The sequence below is a fragment of the Panthera uncia genome, chromosome A2 (assembly GCF_023721935.1).
Source record: "Panthera uncia isolate 11264 chromosome A2, Puncia_PCG_1.0, whole genome shotgun sequence".
Classification (NCBI taxonomy): domain Eukaryota; kingdom Metazoa; phylum Chordata; class Mammalia; order Carnivora; family Felidae; genus Panthera; species Panthera uncia.
In genome coordinates, this window is record NC_064816.1 from 7,034,779 (window position 1) to 7,052,781 (window position 18,003).

The window sequence follows — 18,003 nt, forward strand, 5'->3', positions numbered from 1 at the left end:
TTTCTTTTTCTTTCTTTTTCTTTCTTTTTCTTTCTTTTTCTTTCTTTCTTTTTCTTTCTTTCTTTTTCTTTCTTTGTCTTTTTTTTAATGTTTATTTTTAAGAGAGAGAGAGAGAGACTGTGAGGGCAGGGAAGGGGTAGAGAGAGAGAGGGAGACAGAAGATCCCAAGCAGGCTCTCTGCTCTCAGCACAGAGAGAGCCCCATGTGGGGCTCAAACTCATGAACTGTGAGATCATGACCTGAGCCAAAGTCAGACGCTCAACCGACTGAGCCACCCAGGTGCCCCAGGATCCCATTTCCCATGGCCTGGGAGACCTGTCAGAAAGGAGTCCGGCTCAGAGGCTGCTTATCCAAGATCATAGACTCCGTAAGCAGCAGGACCATGAATCCAAAGGGTCTTTAGCTCCAGAACCTGAATGCAAAACTCTGACCCCCCCCAGTTGTCAGGCCCCGGGGAGGCCCAGGAGCAGTGCTGGGGGGAGTAAATTAATGAGCAGGAAGGGTGTAGTTGACGAAGACCATCTCACCAAAAGGTGAATCGGGCCATGTAAACTGGCCAGAAGCCAGCATCTGGGCCCCTAACACCCCTTAGGAAACAGGGTGCTCACAGGACAGGGGAAAGAGAGAAGACAGACCGTGAGTCTTTGTCAGGGACCTCAGCTCACAGGAGAGCAGCTGCATTTAGTGGAGGCCCCCTCTCAGAGGATTCTTTTCACAATCCCTTTGCTGAGGGAGGATTCAACTTGCCTTACAGACCAGGCAAGGGCTCAGGGACATAGATTTGCCCAAGTGCTACTTATGGCTTCGAAGCACCTCCAGAGTGACCTGGAGACCCTTCCCACACCTAAAAATGGGCTCCTCCCTTGAGAGAAGCAAATGGAACTTCCAGAAGAAACCGGGTTCAGCTCTTGCTGGCATTCAGCCACCTCCGCCTCTCAACCTCCAAAGTAGCGTTCATAAACACCTCAAGAGAAAAGACTTAACAGGCCTGAACTCCCTGCTTTCCAGGCCACATTCCAGCCTTCAGCGGGAGGGCCACACTCCAGAAGCCAGGAGAGGCTAGGTGTCAGCCCAACCAAGGTCAGGGCAGCCCCGAGTGCCAGGGCTGCTGGAGGGACGGCCACATGCCTGGAGCCACATGCCTTCTGAGCCAGAAGGCCAGAGCTGAGTCACCCCACATGCTGGGGAATTAGTCACGGCTGCTGAGCTCTCACTTGGTGCCAGGCCCAGCAAGAGCCTCAGGCGGTGGCACTGACGCTCCAGGTTTCAAAAGGGACTCTGCCACTCACCCCAGACAGGGGCCAGGCAGGAAGAGACCCACAGGGTAGGTCTCTCAAGCACGCTCTCTGGGCTCAAGTGGCCGGGAATCCGAGCCGGGGAAACCAACTCGGGAGTGTGCCGGACGGACCCACTTGCTCCTTGCAGGGACCTTGAACAGGCAGACGGCTTTCTGTTTGGGGTCACAGGAGGCCTGCCACCAAGCTCAGCAGGTTTTTCCTTCCAACAGCTCTTGAATCAGTGTGCCGATCTGCTCCTCCAAGGCCACCGCCTCCAACCTAGGTCATCCTCACCTCTCTCCCGGATGCCTGCCCGGCCTCTTTCCCGGGCTGCCACTCAGCCCTCCCACCACAGAGTCAGCTCTTGCATCCCATGGCAGTGGGAGGGCTCTTCTCAGAATCCATCTGATCAGGTCACTTCCTCCCTACCCCATGGCGTGTCTGTGCTCTTAGGGCCAACCCAACCCCGTGCGCTTAGCCCCACCCACGTCAGCTGTTGCCATACATAACTCCCTGGCTCACCCCGGCTGAGCCACATCTGGTCATTCCCAGCCCTTTCCTGCCAGTCTCCAGTGGTAGCCAGTCTCCACGAGGGTCCCCAACATCCTTTGCCTTTTTGGTATTCATCCTCTTGGGGGGGGGGGTCCTCTCCCACTTGGAGCCAGGGCCAAAGGGATGTAGAACTGAACGTACAGGACCTCTGAGGCTATAGGTCATAAGATGCATTGCAGCACCACTTTCTTCTTGCTGGGGAAGCCAACGGCCATATTGTCAGGAGGCTCAAGCAGCCTTGTGGGGGTGGAGGGGGGGCGGGGGCAGGGCAAGAAGAACCAATCAGCCAGCCATGTGAGCAGGCCATTTCCGGAAGTGGCTATTCCAGCCCCAGCAATACCTGACAGTAACGTAGGAGAGCCCTCAAGCTGCAACGACTCACTTTGCTGCCCAACTCCTAACTCACAGTTGGGTTGAGAAGGATAATACACGGGTGTTGTTCTAAGCCACTAGACTGTGGGGGTTTTGTGATACAACCAGAGGCCATTGTTGCAAGGTTTCTGCATGTGCTGTTCCCTTGGCCTGGAAAGCTCTGCTGCTCCACACACCCACTTCTCCTGCTTGGAAAATCTTTAATCCATTCTTTCTACTTTGGCTCAACCATCACCCCCCTTCGAGGAGCCTTTCCTGATCTCCCCCAGCCCAACAGATGTCTGGGAGGCTCTGAGAACCACAGTTCTTTTAGAGCCCTTACCTTAGCTGGTGATCACATATTTTGGGGGTGATGGTTTAGGTCAGTCATACCCCCTATGCCCAATACCTAGCAAAGTGCCCAGGATATAGTTGGCACACAATAGAGACTCATGGAGGGGCACGTGGCTGGCTCACTCAGTAGAGCATGCTACTGGATCTCAGGGTGAGTTGAGCCCCACGCTGGGCATGGAGATTACTTTAAAAAGGGGTGCGGAAGGGTGCCCAGGTGAATAAGTCAATTAAGCATCCAACTTCAGCTCAGGTCATGATCTCACAGCTCAGAAGTTCAAGCCCTGAGTCGGGCTCTGTGCTGACAGCGCTGAGCCTGCTCTGGGTCTTCCATCCCCCTCTCTGCCCTTCCCTTACCTCCCCTCCCCTTCCCTCTCTCTTTCTCAAAAATAAATAAACATGTTTAAAAAGGGGAGCACTGTGGTGGCTCAGTCAGTTGAGCGTCCAACTCTTGATTTTGGCTCAGGTCATGATCTTACCGCCAGGAGATGGAGCCCCATGTCAGGCACAGCACAGAGCCTGCTTGGAATGTTCTCTCTCCTTCTCTCGCTCTCTCTGCCCCTCCCCCGCTTGTGCTGTCTCTCAAAATAAAAAAAAACTTAAAAAAAAAAAGGGTTCATAGAACCCTGCATAGGTGAGGGTGTGATGCCTTTCCCCCCTTCCCCCAAACATTAAATGTTTAGTCTGCAAACATTCAGCAAAATGACAAATGTATACACCCTTTTATTCAGCTATTCTAATTCCAGGAATTTCTCACAAGATTCACTCACATGTGCAAAATGAGAAGTGGACACAGCTATTCACTAAGCTTTGTCTGTAGCCAAGGACTGGAAAAAAACTAGTTCTCCATCAGTGAAATCAAGCTAAAGACGTATTCTATTCACACAGTGACAGATCTCAGCAACAACAACAACAAAAGGGATATTTTTCCATTTAATACCTTAGAGTTTTCTGTTTAATTGCTACTAGGAAACAAAAAATATGTAGAACAGAATGCATAGTGTGATACGGCTTATGCAAAAAAGTGGCGAGAATTCTGTGTACTTACTTGTTTATACATAAAACCTTGGGAAAGAAACAAGAAATGGTTAACTTCCTGGAGATAAGGAATGTTAACTAGCAGGGTAGGAGCTTTGGGCAGGAAAAGGAGTTTTTCTGAAGATTTTTTTTTATTTTGCTTTTTCTGGAATGCATGTGGTTATTTATGTCAAATAAAAACAACTGGGAAAGCAGCAAGGAAAGGCTCGTGTTTTCAGTACACGATGCGGGACCCATTGGATGGTTAAATGGAAGAAGGTAAATCTTGATCCCTACCTCACACCGTATACACAACTCAATTCCGGATGACTTCCAGGTCTATATAGGAAAGCAAAGTCAAGAAAGTTTTTAAAATAAAACATACAACATCTTTGGGACTTGGGGATAGGCAATTGTTTAACAGGACATAAAGTACATTAATCATAAAAGAAAATTTTAGTCTGGATTAAGAGGATTTTTTTGTCCATCAAATGATATCACTAGAAGACAAGCCATAGAGAGATGTTCACCGACCAAGGATTCCTATCTGCTATACACACAGAGTGTCTTCAAATTAATAAAAAAATAATGGTCTGGAGCTTTAAGCGGACAAGAGCTGAATAGGCACTTCACAAAAGAGGATATCCAAATGGCCAAGACTCCCATGAAAAGCTGCCCAACATGAGTCATCAGGGAAATGCAAAATAAAACCTCAATGCAATGTTAGCTTACACTCACACACACACACACACACACACACACACACACACGGATGACTAATATGAAAAGAAAGGAAAAAGTTGCAAGTGTTAGCAAGACCAAAACTCTCTACTAGAGAAGTCCAAAATGGTATGGCCACTTTGCAAAATCATTTTCCAATGTCTGCTAAAGCTAAATGTACTCCTGCCCTATGACCCAGTAATTCCACTCCTGGAGTAAATGCTTCTATCCACCAAAGGAAACGTACAGAAATATTCATAGGAACTTTATTCGCATTAGCTAAAACCTGAAGACCACATCAACACTAACGATAATAAAACAGTTACGTATTATACAATGGAATACTAAACCTAGGGGTCACAATTTTTTTTCTGGGAAGGGTCAGATAGTAAATATTTTAGGACAAGTGGGTCATAGTCTCTGTTGCAACAACTCAATTCGTCCGTTGCAAAGAACAGCCCTCGGCAATTATGTAACTGAGTGAGCACAGCTATATTCCAATAAAACTTTATTTATAGACACTTTGAAATTTCAATGATCTCTTACTATTTTCACATGTCCCAAAATATTGTTCTTTTTCTCCCCAACAATCAAACGTTGTAAGAACCATTCTTAGCTTATAGTTTCCGCAAAAACAGACTGGGGGGTGGATTTGGCCTGCAAACTATAGTTTACAGAACCCTGCTCTTCAGTATTGAGAATAAGCACTCTTACTCCATGCAAAAATACAGACAAGTTTCAAAAACACGTGAGAGAAATCAGGCATAGAGGAGGACGCACCGCATGATTCTATTTATGTAAATCACTAGAGTACTTCTCCCCACTTCTCTAACCCACTTCAAGCTTGGGCCTCCTTCCTTCCTTCCTTCCTTCTAAGACACTCAAATCCTGCCTTGCCTCCCTCAGTCCACCGCAGCCTTCTTTAGCCTGCCTGAGTCCCATGGCTACCACCCATTACAGGCACCAGACCCTAAAGGAAAACAGTGGACAGACCCTGGGGAATGACCCACCTCCTGGCGCACAAAGTGAAAGCACACAGTGTCCGCTCTAGAACTGCAAAGAAAATCTTCCTCGCCACACTGAGCAGGGATGAGAATTGGGCCTGCCCTGGCCATTAAATCAGAGGAATTTCACGTGAAACAGCTCCTTCCTGGAAATGACCACTAATTGACCGCAACTGCCTCTCCGAAGGCAATCGCTAAGTCATTGAAACCAGCTGGCAAAGAGAGGTGACCAGACAGTCTCCAATTAGGGCACTGGGGGTGCCTCTGGAAGTTTTCTCACACCGGGGTGCCACGGTGGCTCAGTCAGTTAAGCATCGACTTCAGGTCATGGCCTCGCGGTTTGTGAGTTTGAGCCCCGCATCAGGGCTCCATGCTGACAGCTCGGAGCCTGGAGCCTGCTTCGGATTCTGTGTCTCCCTCTCCTGCCCCTTCTCTCTCTCTCTCTCTCTCTCTCTCTCTCTCTCTCTCTCTCTCTCTCTCTCTCAAATAAACCAAACATTTTTTTTTTAAGTTTCCTCACACACTCCCAACTGTAGCCTAGGAGTCTTGAACCAGCTCATCAAGCGGAAGGAGCGAGGAGAGCATTTTCTTCAATCCGGGCACTGCTGATATTTGGGGCCGAATGATCCTTCGTTACAGGAGACTGTCCTATACGTTGCAGGAAGACCAGCCACATCCCTGACCTCTACCCACCAGACGCCAGTAGCACCTCCGCCCTCAGGTAGGGGGCAACCAAAAATGTCTCCAGACTTTGTCATACATCCCCTGAGGGTGTGGAACCGCCCTGGATGAGAACAGGACAAAGTAATGGCCTTGTCTGAGCCGTATCTCCTGGGGGGGGCGGGGGGGGGGGGGGGGGGGGGGGGGGGAGTATCTTACAGCCTCCAAACCAGCATTTTGAAAATTGGAAGTCACGGATGGGTCACATCAGGAGCAGCACAGGGTAAAAATGTAGAGTCCTGGGCCCTGGCATCAGATTCTCCCAGACCTGGTAGGTCCCAGGAAACTGTATTTTTCACAAGCTCCCCACTTGTGAAAGTTTAAGAAGCAAAAGTTTTCCCCAGCTTTATCGTGGCATCATCAATAACCAAAAATTGCATATATTTGAAGCGCACGACGTGAGGATTTGATACACGTACACACTGTGAAATGATTACCACAATCCAGCTAATTAGCATGTCCAGCCCCTCACTTAGTTATTATTTTGGGGTGTAATGAGAACACTGCTGTCCTAGCAAATTCCGACTGTACGATCCAGTATTAACTACAATCACCATTCTGTACATCAGCTCCTCAGAACTTGTTCATCTTATAACTGAAAGCTTGCACCCTTTGACCAGTATCTCCCCATTTCCCCCACTCCCCAGCCCCTGGAAGCCACAGTTCTACTTTCTGCTTCTGTGAGGTCCATTCTTTTAGATTCCACATATACACAAGATCATACGGTATTTGTCTGTGTCAGGCTTATTTCACTCAGCATGGTGTCCTGCGGGTTCATCCATATTGTTGCAAGTGGCAGGATCCTCTCCTTCTTCTTCTTCTTAATTTTTGAGAGAGAGAGCATGAGCAGGGGAGGGGCAGAGAGAGAGAGAGAGGGGGACAGAGTATCTGAAGCGGGCTCTGCGCTGACAGCAGCAAGCCCGATGCGGGGCTCGGACTCACAAACCAGGAGATCGTGACCTGAGCCAAAGTCATGCGCTCGACCGACTGAGCCCCCCAGGTCCCCCAGGATTCCCTTCCTGATGGCTGAATAATATTCCATTGTGATTATGTATGTGTGAATGTATTTCTCTCACATTTTATATTATGTAATTCATATTTATAGATATATATGTAACACATATTTATTTAGTACACACACAAACATATGTATATCTGTCACATTTTCTTTATTCATTCATCCTTTGACACTTAGGATGTTTCCGTATCTTGGCTGCTGTGAATAAAGCTACAATAAACATGGGAGTGCAGATATCTCTTCGAGGTAGTGATTTCATTTCCATTGGATATATACCCAGAGCTGCGATTGTTAGACCGTATGGTAGTTCTATTTTTAATCTTATAAGGGACCTGCATACTCTTTTCCATAATGGAAACTTTCTAACATTGGATTATATATTTATTTTTAGGGACTGTCTCCCCTCCTAGAATGTAAGATCTCTGAAGGTAGGAATAAAAAAGAACACTCAACATTTATTTTGAGAAGTTGAGTTTCTTTCTCTCTTCTTTTTTTTAAGTGTCTTTTTTTTACATTTTATTTATTTTTGATAGACAGAGAGAGACAGAGCACAAGTGGGGAAGGGGCAGAGAGAGAGAGGGAGACACAGAATCTGAAGCAGGCTCCAGGCTGCTATCAGCACAGAACCTGATGCGGGGCTCGAACTCACAAACCGCGAGATCATGACCTGAGCTGAAGTCAGACGCTTAACCGACTGAGCCACCCAGGCCTCCCCAAACTGTGTTCTCAAGTGGCAGTACCATTTTACATTCGAAGTTGGGATTATTAACATATCCATTTTACAAATGAAGAAACCAGCGGAGGCTTGTCAGGTGATTTGTCCAAAGTCTGCTTGTGCTGTCAGTTGTTGTATTTGAGACTGAAATCTGATTTTTCTGACTTTGTAGTTTGCATCCTTCATACTTATGCCACAATCGCCACTGAAAGTGAAACTTACCCACCCAACTTCATTTCCCTTTTTTTGATAGCTTTAACTATTCCAGACAAGATATTCAGGGAAAGATCGTGACATCTTTTTTTTTCAAGTTTTCATTTATTTATCTTGAGAGAGAGGGAGAGAATCTCAAGCAGACTCCATGCTCAGGGCGGAGCCGGATGCAGGGCTTGATCCCAGGACCACAAGATCATGACCTGAGGGACATCAAGAGTGGGAGCTCAACCAACTGAGCCACCCACGTGCCCCTGGCTGGGGAATTGATAAAGGTAGGATCAGGCTGATGACATCTGAACACCCCGATCAGTCTTTGTTACCAGCAAAAGAGAGAGACAGCTAGACATCATGTCTTCCTAATGGAAGTTTCCAGCTACCTATCAAAATTGAAACCAAAATACCAATCTTGAATCCGACAAGGAAACATATTAAATGACACAAGGGGCTGCCATCAACCCATACCAAACTACGGGAAACTCTCCAGGACTCCAGGACAAACAACCTGGTTTCTTCAACAAATGAGTTAGGAAGGGAGGGAGGGAGAAAAGAAAGAAGGAAGGAAAGAAGTAAGGTGGGGAGGAGAAAGGGGGGAGGAAAGAAGGAAGGCAGGAAGGAAAGAAGGAAGGAAAGAAACGGGAAAGAAGGAAGGAAAGAAACGGAAAAGAAAGGAAACTGTTAAACCTGGTTAAACAAGGTTAAATTGGTTTCACAAGGAAAGCTTGTTAAAAGTATTTTGGAGATTCATTACCCAAAGGTCATGAGGGGACTTTGTTTGGATTCTGATTCAAACAAGTAAAATGTTAAAAAAGAAAGTTGAGGGGCGCCCGGATGGCTCAGTCGGTTGAGTGTCCGACTTCGGCTCAGGTCATGATCTCGCGGTCCGTGGGTTCCAGCCCCACATTAGGCTCTGTGCTGACAGCTCAGAGCCTGGAGCCTGCTTCGGATTCTGTGTCTTCCTCTCTTTCTACCCGCCCCCTCCCCCCCTCTGATCACACTCTGTCTCTCTCTCTCAAAAATAAATAAAACATCAAAAAAAAAAAAAAAAAAGCTGTGACAGTCGGAAATTTTAACGCTGATTGATACTTTTGATAAGCACAACCATGGTATTGTGGTTAAGTTAAAAAAAAAAAAAGTGTTGCTTTCTTCTAAAGATAAAAAGTGGAGTATATACGAAGAAAATGATGTGATGTCCTCTGATATTCTTAAAAATCTTCAGTGATGGAGCACCTGGGTGGCTCAGCTGGTTAAGCATCCAACTTTGGCTCATGAGATAACTGACCTGTATTTTTCAAAAATGTCAAGGTCACAAAAGACAAAGAAAGGTTCAGAAACTGTTCCAGTTGAAGGAAACTAAAAAGACAACCAAATATAACAAGTGATCTGGGATTTTCTTCCGCTTTAAAGGTAATAGGACAATTGGTGAAATCTGATCAACATGTATAGATTCCTGATTTTGATTATTTTACTAAGGTTATATAAGAGAATGCTTTGTTCTTAGGAAACACGGTGAGGTATTTAGGTAGGTCGATGGACGCATGGATGGATGGAGAGAGAGAGAGAGAGGGAGGTAGATAGGAGGAGCCTAGACTGCTGGTAAGTGGGCATCTGTCCTTATTCAGGACCAATTTCCAAATCCTTTTATATGAGAGAAATCAATTTCTCTCTCTCAATTTAAGTTACTAATATTCTGTGTTTTCTGTCATTTGCAGCTGAGCCTAATAACTTGATATCATAATTAAAAGAAATATTCCAGGGGCACCTGGGTGGCTCAGTCAGCTAAGCACCCAGCATCCCACTCTTGATTTCTGCTCAGATCATGATCCCATGGTTCGTAGGATCAAGCCCTATGTTGGGCTCCCCGCTGAGCATGGAGTCTGCTTAAGATTCTCTCTCCCTCTCCCCGTCCCTCTCCCTGCCTCGTGCGAGCACATGCTCTCTCTCTAAAGTAAAAAATAAAATAAAATAAAATCACTTTTCTAAAAAGTTAAAATTCAGCTCCTGCATCACGCTAGCCACATTTCATGTGCTAGTAGCTTAAGGATCTGCATTTTACCAGGTTGTTCCAGGTAATTCTGATGCCCCCTAATATCCAACAGCCTCGGGAGGGAGAGAGGAGGTGAACATCATTATGCATCCCTGTGAGTTGGTCTGTTCTGTTTTAGGCTCCAAGATTTGAGAGCTATCAGTAAATTAGATCTTCAGATCAGGAGGATCAGATGTGACTACATTTTTCAATCAAGGACCGCATGGGTTCAAATCCCTGCCCCTCCACTCATATGCCGCGTGACCCTGGTCAGATTACTTGACCTCTCTGGTGCCTCAGGGTTTTTCACCTGTCAGAGCACCAATACCAGTCTATTCTACAGAGTACCTGAAGCCGTTGCTTCCCCTATTTTAGTTTCTTCACAGAAAATAAACTTGACACTAAGTGAAATGGCCAGCATTTGTTTTGGCTTCAACTCATTTGACAAACATTTCTTGAGCACCTGCTGTGTCCTCACCACCGTTCTGAGCACCGGGGCCAAGCAGTGAACAAGACATATACGAGTCCCTGCTGTCACAGAACTGGCATCCTAAAGGGCAGGTGGAAAATTAACAGGATCAAGAAGCAAAATGTGCTCCATGTCGGACATTAGCAAAGGAAGCAGGCAGGACAAGAAATGTTCGCGTGGCCAGAGGCCTCACCCAAGGTGGTATTTTATGGTAGACCAGAAGGAGCAGAGAGGAGTCCCGGGCATATGTGGGGGAAGATGGGAAGATCATTCCAGGCAGAGGGACCAGCAGGTGGAAAAGCCCTGCGGTGGGAACATGCCAAGTACTGTTTAAGATGTGAGAGACACGGGGGCGCCTGGGCGGCTCAGTCGGTTAAGCATCTGACTTCAGCTCAGTTCATGATCTCATAGTTCGTGAGTTTGAGTCCTGCGTCGGATCCTCTGTCCCCCTCTCTGCTCCTCCTCTGCTCATTCTCTCTCTCTCTCAAAAATAGATAAACTCAAAAAGAAGTTCTAGAGACACAGTAATAAGACAGATGCAGTCTTATCTTCAAATGCTCACATTTTCCTGGGGGAGACAGATAACTGACCTATAATCTCCTCCCAGGGGATAAGCTGGAGAGGGACTCAAAAGAGAAAAAGATGGTCAAGACAGGCCTCTCTGATGACGTGGTAGTTGAACAGAGGCCTGAAGAAGGTAGAGAAAGCAGGTATATATCTGGGGGAAATCTTTGGACTGACTCTGGCCTGGCCTGTGCCTCTTTCTCCTCCCAGTTTCAGCTGAGGCTTGGGTTTCCAAAGGGAGGTTGTCCCCAAACTATTAGAGGAGGGGAATCCTGATAGGGAGTGCAGACCTCAGCCTCTGGCTGCTGTCTGCCCCACTCCTTCCGCCCGGGGCTGCCCCAGTGTTTGCGCTGGTGCTGGGGCGACCTAGGTGGGGCTCTAGCTTAGGGACTGGGTTCCCCCATCAAAGTTCCAAATCTATCTCCAAAGGAGCCGCTGGGCCCTGTGCCTCTGGGCAGAGGGGAGTGTCACCCTGGAGCTGAGCTAGGAAGCCACCTCCCACCTGTGTCCCATCTGGGTTTCTCCTGGTTCTGGGTGCGGCTGGCAGCCTGCACTCCCCACTCCCTCGGTGGCAAAGAGGGGGTTGAGGATACTCTCTGTGGCCCAGTGGTGGAGCTGGGAGGATCATATCCAGACAGGCACTGCCCTAACTAGCTGTGTGACCCTGAGCAGGTCACGTACCTTCTCTGAACCCACATCGCCACGATCGTGCCTAGTAACTCCCACCTCCTGAGGATTCACGTCTTGGAAAGTGCTTGATGAAAAGTTACCCGTTCCTTTGGGGAATACCGAGGCCTGGAAGGTTATTTGGGCCCGTGTCCCCCAAGACCATCCCTCAGGGATGGAACATGTACTTGGGATGAAGTAGGGGACCTCCCTAAACACGCCAGGCTATCTTTAAAGGGAAGCAAGAAGGCCTGGAGTCTAATTAACCACTGGGAGGGGCCAGACAGATGCCTTAGGGAAAGGTCAGCATTTACCGGAAGCCACTGTAATCCTGGCTTGGGTGGGGTTAGGGGTTGGGGCACAGAATAGGAAAGCCGGCAAAGTAGGAGTGGCCTGGATGGCAGCCACCCCCCCATCCCATCCCCCCTCCAGCCACGGGGTGCTAGTGGGGTGCCGCCTTAGCCCTAAAAAGACAACCACCACCAGAATGAGAGATTGAACCGTTTATTGGCCTGGGCCTGGATCTCAGGCATGGGGGGCATCTGGGGAGCTGTACGAGGGGAGACAAGCCCCCAACTGGCTCCTTGCCCCCCGAGACCCCCTCCCCAGCCTTTGCGTTCACGAGAAATCACTTTGAGGCGTGAGGTTTCCTTCCCCGAGGAGAGCTGTACCCCAGCTCTCAAGTGGGGAGATGAGCCATTAATTACAAAGGGGTCTGGGCAGGGCCAGATCCCTCTTTGGCAGCTTCAAAACAGACACGAGACGACAATAGCATCCATTCGGGGGGAACATGGTGGGGAGAGCGGGTCACAGATACCACACACGCACACAGACACACATAAATATACATTTGTACCGCAATGTCCCTTCCATCTATCCATGGAATTTAGTAAAGTCCTTCTGGGGCAGGTGAGGGGAGAGCATCCCACAAATGTCCTCGGCATGCCCACCCCGGTGCTCCTCCGTACGAGACAACTCGAAAGGAGGCACAGTGGGTTCAAGGTTGCCCCGCCCCAGGAGATCCAGTACCTCCGCTGGGCTGGAGGTGGGAGTAGCTCTGGGTGGTTGTTTTTTCTTTTCTTTTTTTTTTTTTTTGGGGGGGGGGGATCCTGTGCAAACAGTTCCCCCAGAACTTTCTCAAGTTCCACCCTTTCCCACCAGGAGGCCCAAAGCCCTCCTCAGCTCCCCCAGACCAGTTTTTCCAGCCCTCGGTGATTCCTCTGTGCCCCAAATAGTGCAATTGGCCGATGAGGTCTGAGAACGGCATCCAGCCCCCCCTCTCCACCCCATGGTTTCCCAGCATGTCATGGAGAGAGAGAGGAAAAGAAGAAGAGGCCAAAGTGGCAGCTGGTGACATTTGGGGAAGCTGTGGATTTGGGCTTTGCAACTGTCAGCCGGGGCCACCCAGGATGGTCAAGGAGGAGGCCTCCGGCCCCTGGGGGCAATGGTTCTGGGGGAAGTGGCCTAAGGTTGCCAGGAGGTGACAAGGGGGCTAGGTTCGGAGAGGGGAGCCCTGTACAGGGCAGAGGGTCAGATGGTCATGAAATGTTGAAATCCCTTGTAAGGGGTTATAAGTGGCTCCTGCCCTGAGCTCCCCCTGAGTGCTTGCCTGCTCTCACCCAGGCCCCTTCCAGGTCCCCCAGTCCTCCCCACGATCCAGTTCTGAAGGGGCCACACCAGTTACTGCACTAGCCTCTGACCCTGCAGCTCTGCCATCCGACTGGCTGGTGTCTCAGCCGGCCAGCCCTGGCGTGAAGTATTTTCAATACCACCCAGGTCTGTGGAGCGGGGGCATCTTGCCTGGCAACCCCACGTCTCTGTCCAAGGTCACCCGGTGTCTCTCCACGGAGCCCTCTGCCATGGCCTCGTGGCCCACTTTGCCCCTCAGACCATCGTGTTGCCCTCCAGAAACGTGGGCGATGTGGGCATGTGTGTGCCCCTCTCTAGCGAGCTGGAGCTGCGGAGAGGCAGGAGGCGATGGCCCGGGGTCCCGCCCCGCCGCCCTTGAACGCCCGCCGCCCGCCGGCAGCACTGCAGCGGCCGCAGTACCTCCCGCCGCAGGTCCCGGCTGCGCCACGTGTAGATGACGGGGTTGAGCAGCGAGTTCAGGGTGGCAAAGGCAAAGAAGTAGTGGGCCTTGTAGAGGACGGGGCAGGACCGGACGGGACAGGCATAGTCCAGGAGCAGGATGCTAAAGGCAGGCAGCCAGCAGACGATGAAGACACCCAGCACGATGGTGACCGTCTTGAGCAGGGCCAGCGTCTGTGGGCCGGTCACGTCGACGTGGCTGGAACGGACCACGCAGTAGATGCGGACGTACAGAGCGACGATGGCCAGTAAGATGACGGAGAAGATGGTCACCACGCAGAGCACATAGTGCTTGGTATAAAGCGGCAGCACGGTGGAACAGGCCTCGAGATGGCCCAGGCAGTTCCAGCCCAGGATGGGCAGGCCTCCGAGGACAAGCGAGATGAGCCACGAGGCCACGATGAGCAGCAGCATGCGGCAGCTCTTGTCGCTGCCGTAGAGCTTGACCTTGGCGATGGCCACGTGCCGCTCGATGGCGATGGCCAGGAGGCTGAAGACGGAGGCGGAAAGCGTGATGAAGGCGGAGCCCTCTCGAGCAAACCACTCCAAAGGGGTCAGCCCCAGCGTGACGGGGCCTGAGAGCAAGGTATTGGCTACAAAGGCCACACCTGTCAGCAGGTCCGAGGCGGCTAGGTTGCCCAGGAACAGGTACATGGCCGAGTGGAACTTGCTGTTGCGAGCGACAGCAATGAGCACCATCAGGTTCTCCACCACGATGGTGAAGCAGATGAGGACGATGATGGCCAACGCCACCCAGCGGGAGGTCGTCTCCTGAGTGTCCAGCGTCTCCTTGGTGTAATTATAGTGTTCCAGGACCTTGCTGGGGCTTAGGTACTCTGAGTACAGGCTGCCCATGGTGGGGCTCAGTGGCCAGCCAGGGCCATGGGGCTGTCAGAGCTGCAGAGGGAAAAGACCAACAGACAGGTCAGTGTTGTGGCCGCTCCCTGGGCTCTGACTCCAGGTGGACGCGGTGTGAGTCCCAGCTTCCTCACTTGTCACCGAGTGGCCGTATGAAGTCAGGATTACCATCGTCCCTGCTTTACCAGTGGGAAACCCAGAGAGGTCAATTCACTTCCCGTAAGTCTCAAAGCTAGTAAGTCTCCAAGTGGCAGAGCCGGAGACCCACTCCAAAGCCTCTATAACTTCTAGGCTGCACTGTCTTCCAAAAAGAGCAGAAAGTCCCCCAAATACAAAGTGAACTTCCAGAACCCACGCTCACCCACCCGGAAAGTGAGCCTTGGGCAGGGCTGGGAGGGCTTGTCTCCTTTCCAGAATACACTAGAGCCTGGGGCTTCATGCTGCCTGCCAACCTGGGTCAGCAAGATGCTCGCTAATAGCACCGTCCCCTGCTCATTACCACCCACTGCCCTGGATTTCAGGCTGGGTCTGAGCCTTGAGGCCATGGGTGCTCCCAAGATAAGGTCTTGGGGAGACACCAGGGCGGCCTGAGGTTTAAGCATCTCAGAGGTCATGGCAACTTCAAGGACAAAGACCTTGGAGGCAATCCAGGGTTGAACCGCACTCCACCCGACCTGCTGTGGGACCTTGGGCAAGTCACCGAATGCCCGGCCTCTCAGCCCCAACGTCCTCATCTGTGCAATGGAGAGAAGAAAGCCCACTTCATAGGGGTAATGGGAAAATCCTGTCGAATGGTACATGAAGCACCCCTAGCACATAGCAAGCACTCAATAAATATTAGCTAATATATTAGCTCCCTTAGGTGCCCTCCATCCAATCTTTTAGGAGGGGATGGAGACTGAGCTACAGGCCAGACTCCCGACATCCTGTTCTCATCAGTACCATCTAGCCCTGCCCTGCAGAGGGTCCCAGCGGGGTAAGCAGGGCACTGGCACACACCCCCATCCCCAGCCAGGATGAAATCCAGATGTGAGGCCCCTGGAACAAACAGGGTGGAGTCCTCACTCCCCAGTCACATCCGGTGTGGGAAAGGCTGGGAGGGGGTGATGGGATGGGGGAGCCACAGGAGACCAGTCTGGGAGGTCCTGGCTGGGAGGACCAGGCAGCTGCTGCAACGCTCAAGTCATGTGAGCCGAGGAGGGGGCGTGCAGCCCTGCGGGGAGGGGGCTCAGGGGAAGGGGGGGACCGGCATTTATTTCCATGAAAGCCTGAGTCACCCCCTTCTCAAAGAAAACTGATCCATGGGGGGAGGGGGCGGGAAGAAGCGTGGGCAGAGGATGAGAAGCCAACATCATGGCCTCCTCCCAGCTTGCTGGCGGTGGGGGCGGGGGGGGGGTGTCTCTGAGGAGCTGGTGCTGTGTCTGTCTTTAAGGAGGGGAGCCAGGAAGAAGCTCCAGCCTTTAGCTGATGGGGGAGGGCGCAGGAAGAGCCCGCCCTGGGTCCCTGGAAACATGCCGGGCAAGGACCACGTGCGCTCCAGGAGTACCGTTCCAGAACAAGGCTGGTTAGGCCGGTTCCTAGTGAGCCTGGGAACTATGGGGGGCTTCCGGGGTCACTCAGCCATCTCAGTCCTCGGAGGAGGCGTCCTGGCCCCGGGCCTGACAGAGGCAGCTGCTCCCCCTGGGTAAAGGGGCATCCGTCCTAGTTTGGAAACAGAGAAGGGCTTGTGCGCATCCCCGGAGACTGCCGCCCCGCCCAGATCGCCACACAGAGGCCCCTTGTTCCCCTGACGGACCGGGCCCTGGGCGCCCCGATGCCCTCTGCCCGATGCAGGCTGCAGCCGGCCGGGAGCTAACTTGGCCCTGGCCTCGGCCTTACTGGACCGACCTTCGGGGCAGAAACAGCCGGCGCCCTGATTGGCTTGTTTTCAATCCCAGGGCATTGAGCGATTCGCCAATTGGCCAGAGCTTCCCGTCCTCGGCATTTGATTGGCCCAGTTGGGGGCGCCCTAAGGGAAGCGCCAGTGAGCAGTCCTTCACTGGCCAACGGCTTCTTTCAGAGGACAGAGTTAAGGCTGTGGACATGTCTCTGGGGAGCCTGTGAACCGCCGCCTGGCCGCAGGGTCACGACAACCAGACGCCCCCAGGCTGCCCTGGCCTACTGGGCCCCTCCCAGGGTTCGTGATTGAGAATCAAGGGCCCGTTGCAGGCCTGGGAAACACCCTTGCGGGTGGGCAAGTAGCCCAGGGTGTGTCCCATGGCCACCCCCTCCACCCCTCCCACACATGGGGCCACCAGCCCTCTCTGGCAGCCAAGAGGAAGATTTATGGATGCTTCCTGGAGAATTGAGAATTGGGTTGACTCCTCACATCCCAGAGACTGACCAAAAAGTCTGTCTTCTTCCCTGGGGGGAAGATTGGCAGTCTGCACACTCACTGTCTGCAGCCCCAGGAGACTATCAGGGCATCCTCAGAAGGAGGGGTAGCTCCTCTAGTCAGAGAAGGGGAAACTGAGGCTCACACTGCCTTCCTCTTCTCATCTTCCCCACTAGGACTTTGCTGAAGACAGAGAGAGCTTAAAGCAGGTCCATGCTTTCCAGAAAGAGGAAGCAGAGCCTGGAGGTTGGGACTGGCAGGAGAGTCAGCCCTAGGCAGATACAGGCCTTGGCTGTTTCCCCTCCCTGTGTCTGGCTCCCAGACCCGGCTGGCTAAATACAGAGCCTGTCTCCTGCTCACCTTCTCCAAGGCAGCCCTAACTTCCTCCCAGAGGCTCAGTAGGGGATCGCTGGGCTCAGAACCTGGGAATGGCCAGGCCTGAAATGGAATGAGAGGGACAAGTGACAGAGTTTGGAGGGAAGGGAAGACAGACCAAGACTGTTCAGGGGGAGATTAGAAAAGAGGAAAGACAGAGAGGAAGCCTCAGAGGCTTCCAGGAGTCCCTCCTCCAAGTTCCACGGAGGCAGCTTACAGTTCTACTGTCACTCACTGATCCCATGCCACTTGCCCTGGGGCAGAGCCCCCACCTTTTCTTTTGGTTTCCCTTCTGCAGTCAGGCCCACCCTACGCTGCCATTCTCCATGCAGCAGCCAGGGGGAGCTATCTAATTTACAACGCCAGTACAGGGTGTCGCTCCCAACTTCCATACTCTTCTATGGCTCCCCATTGCCCAAAATGGCCTGGCCCCTGTCCATCTAGCCTCCTCCCACTCTCCGGCAGGGCCACCCAACTCCAACCACAGTGGCCTCCTGGGTGCCATCCCCGCAAATCCTTGAATGACTGTCTCCTCTTTCGGGTTTCAGTTTCAAGGTCACTGGCGGCGGGGGGGGGGGGGGGGGGGAGAGGGGGACGGGGGGCGGGGGGCGGGGCAGGGGGGCAGGCTATAATTTACAACGCCGG

General features: G+C 51.5%; 1 protein-coding gene across 1 annotated transcript in view; it reads right to left on the reverse strand.

Annotated features, from left to right (window-relative positions):
• Window positions 1–12,132: 12,132 nt before the first annotated feature.
• Window positions 12,133–18,003, reverse strand: part of S1PR2 (sphingosine-1-phosphate receptor 2) — an 8,140-nt gene continuing 2,269 nt past the window's right edge. Inside the window, exon 2 of the mRNA XM_049642440.1 lies at window positions 12,133–14,648. Coding sequence (XP_049498397.1) covers window positions 13,548–14,606 — 1,059 coding nt within the window. The 5' untranslated portion in view covers window positions 14,607–14,648 and the 3' untranslated portion in view covers window positions 12,133–13,547. The remainder of the gene's footprint in view (window positions 14,649–18,003) is intronic.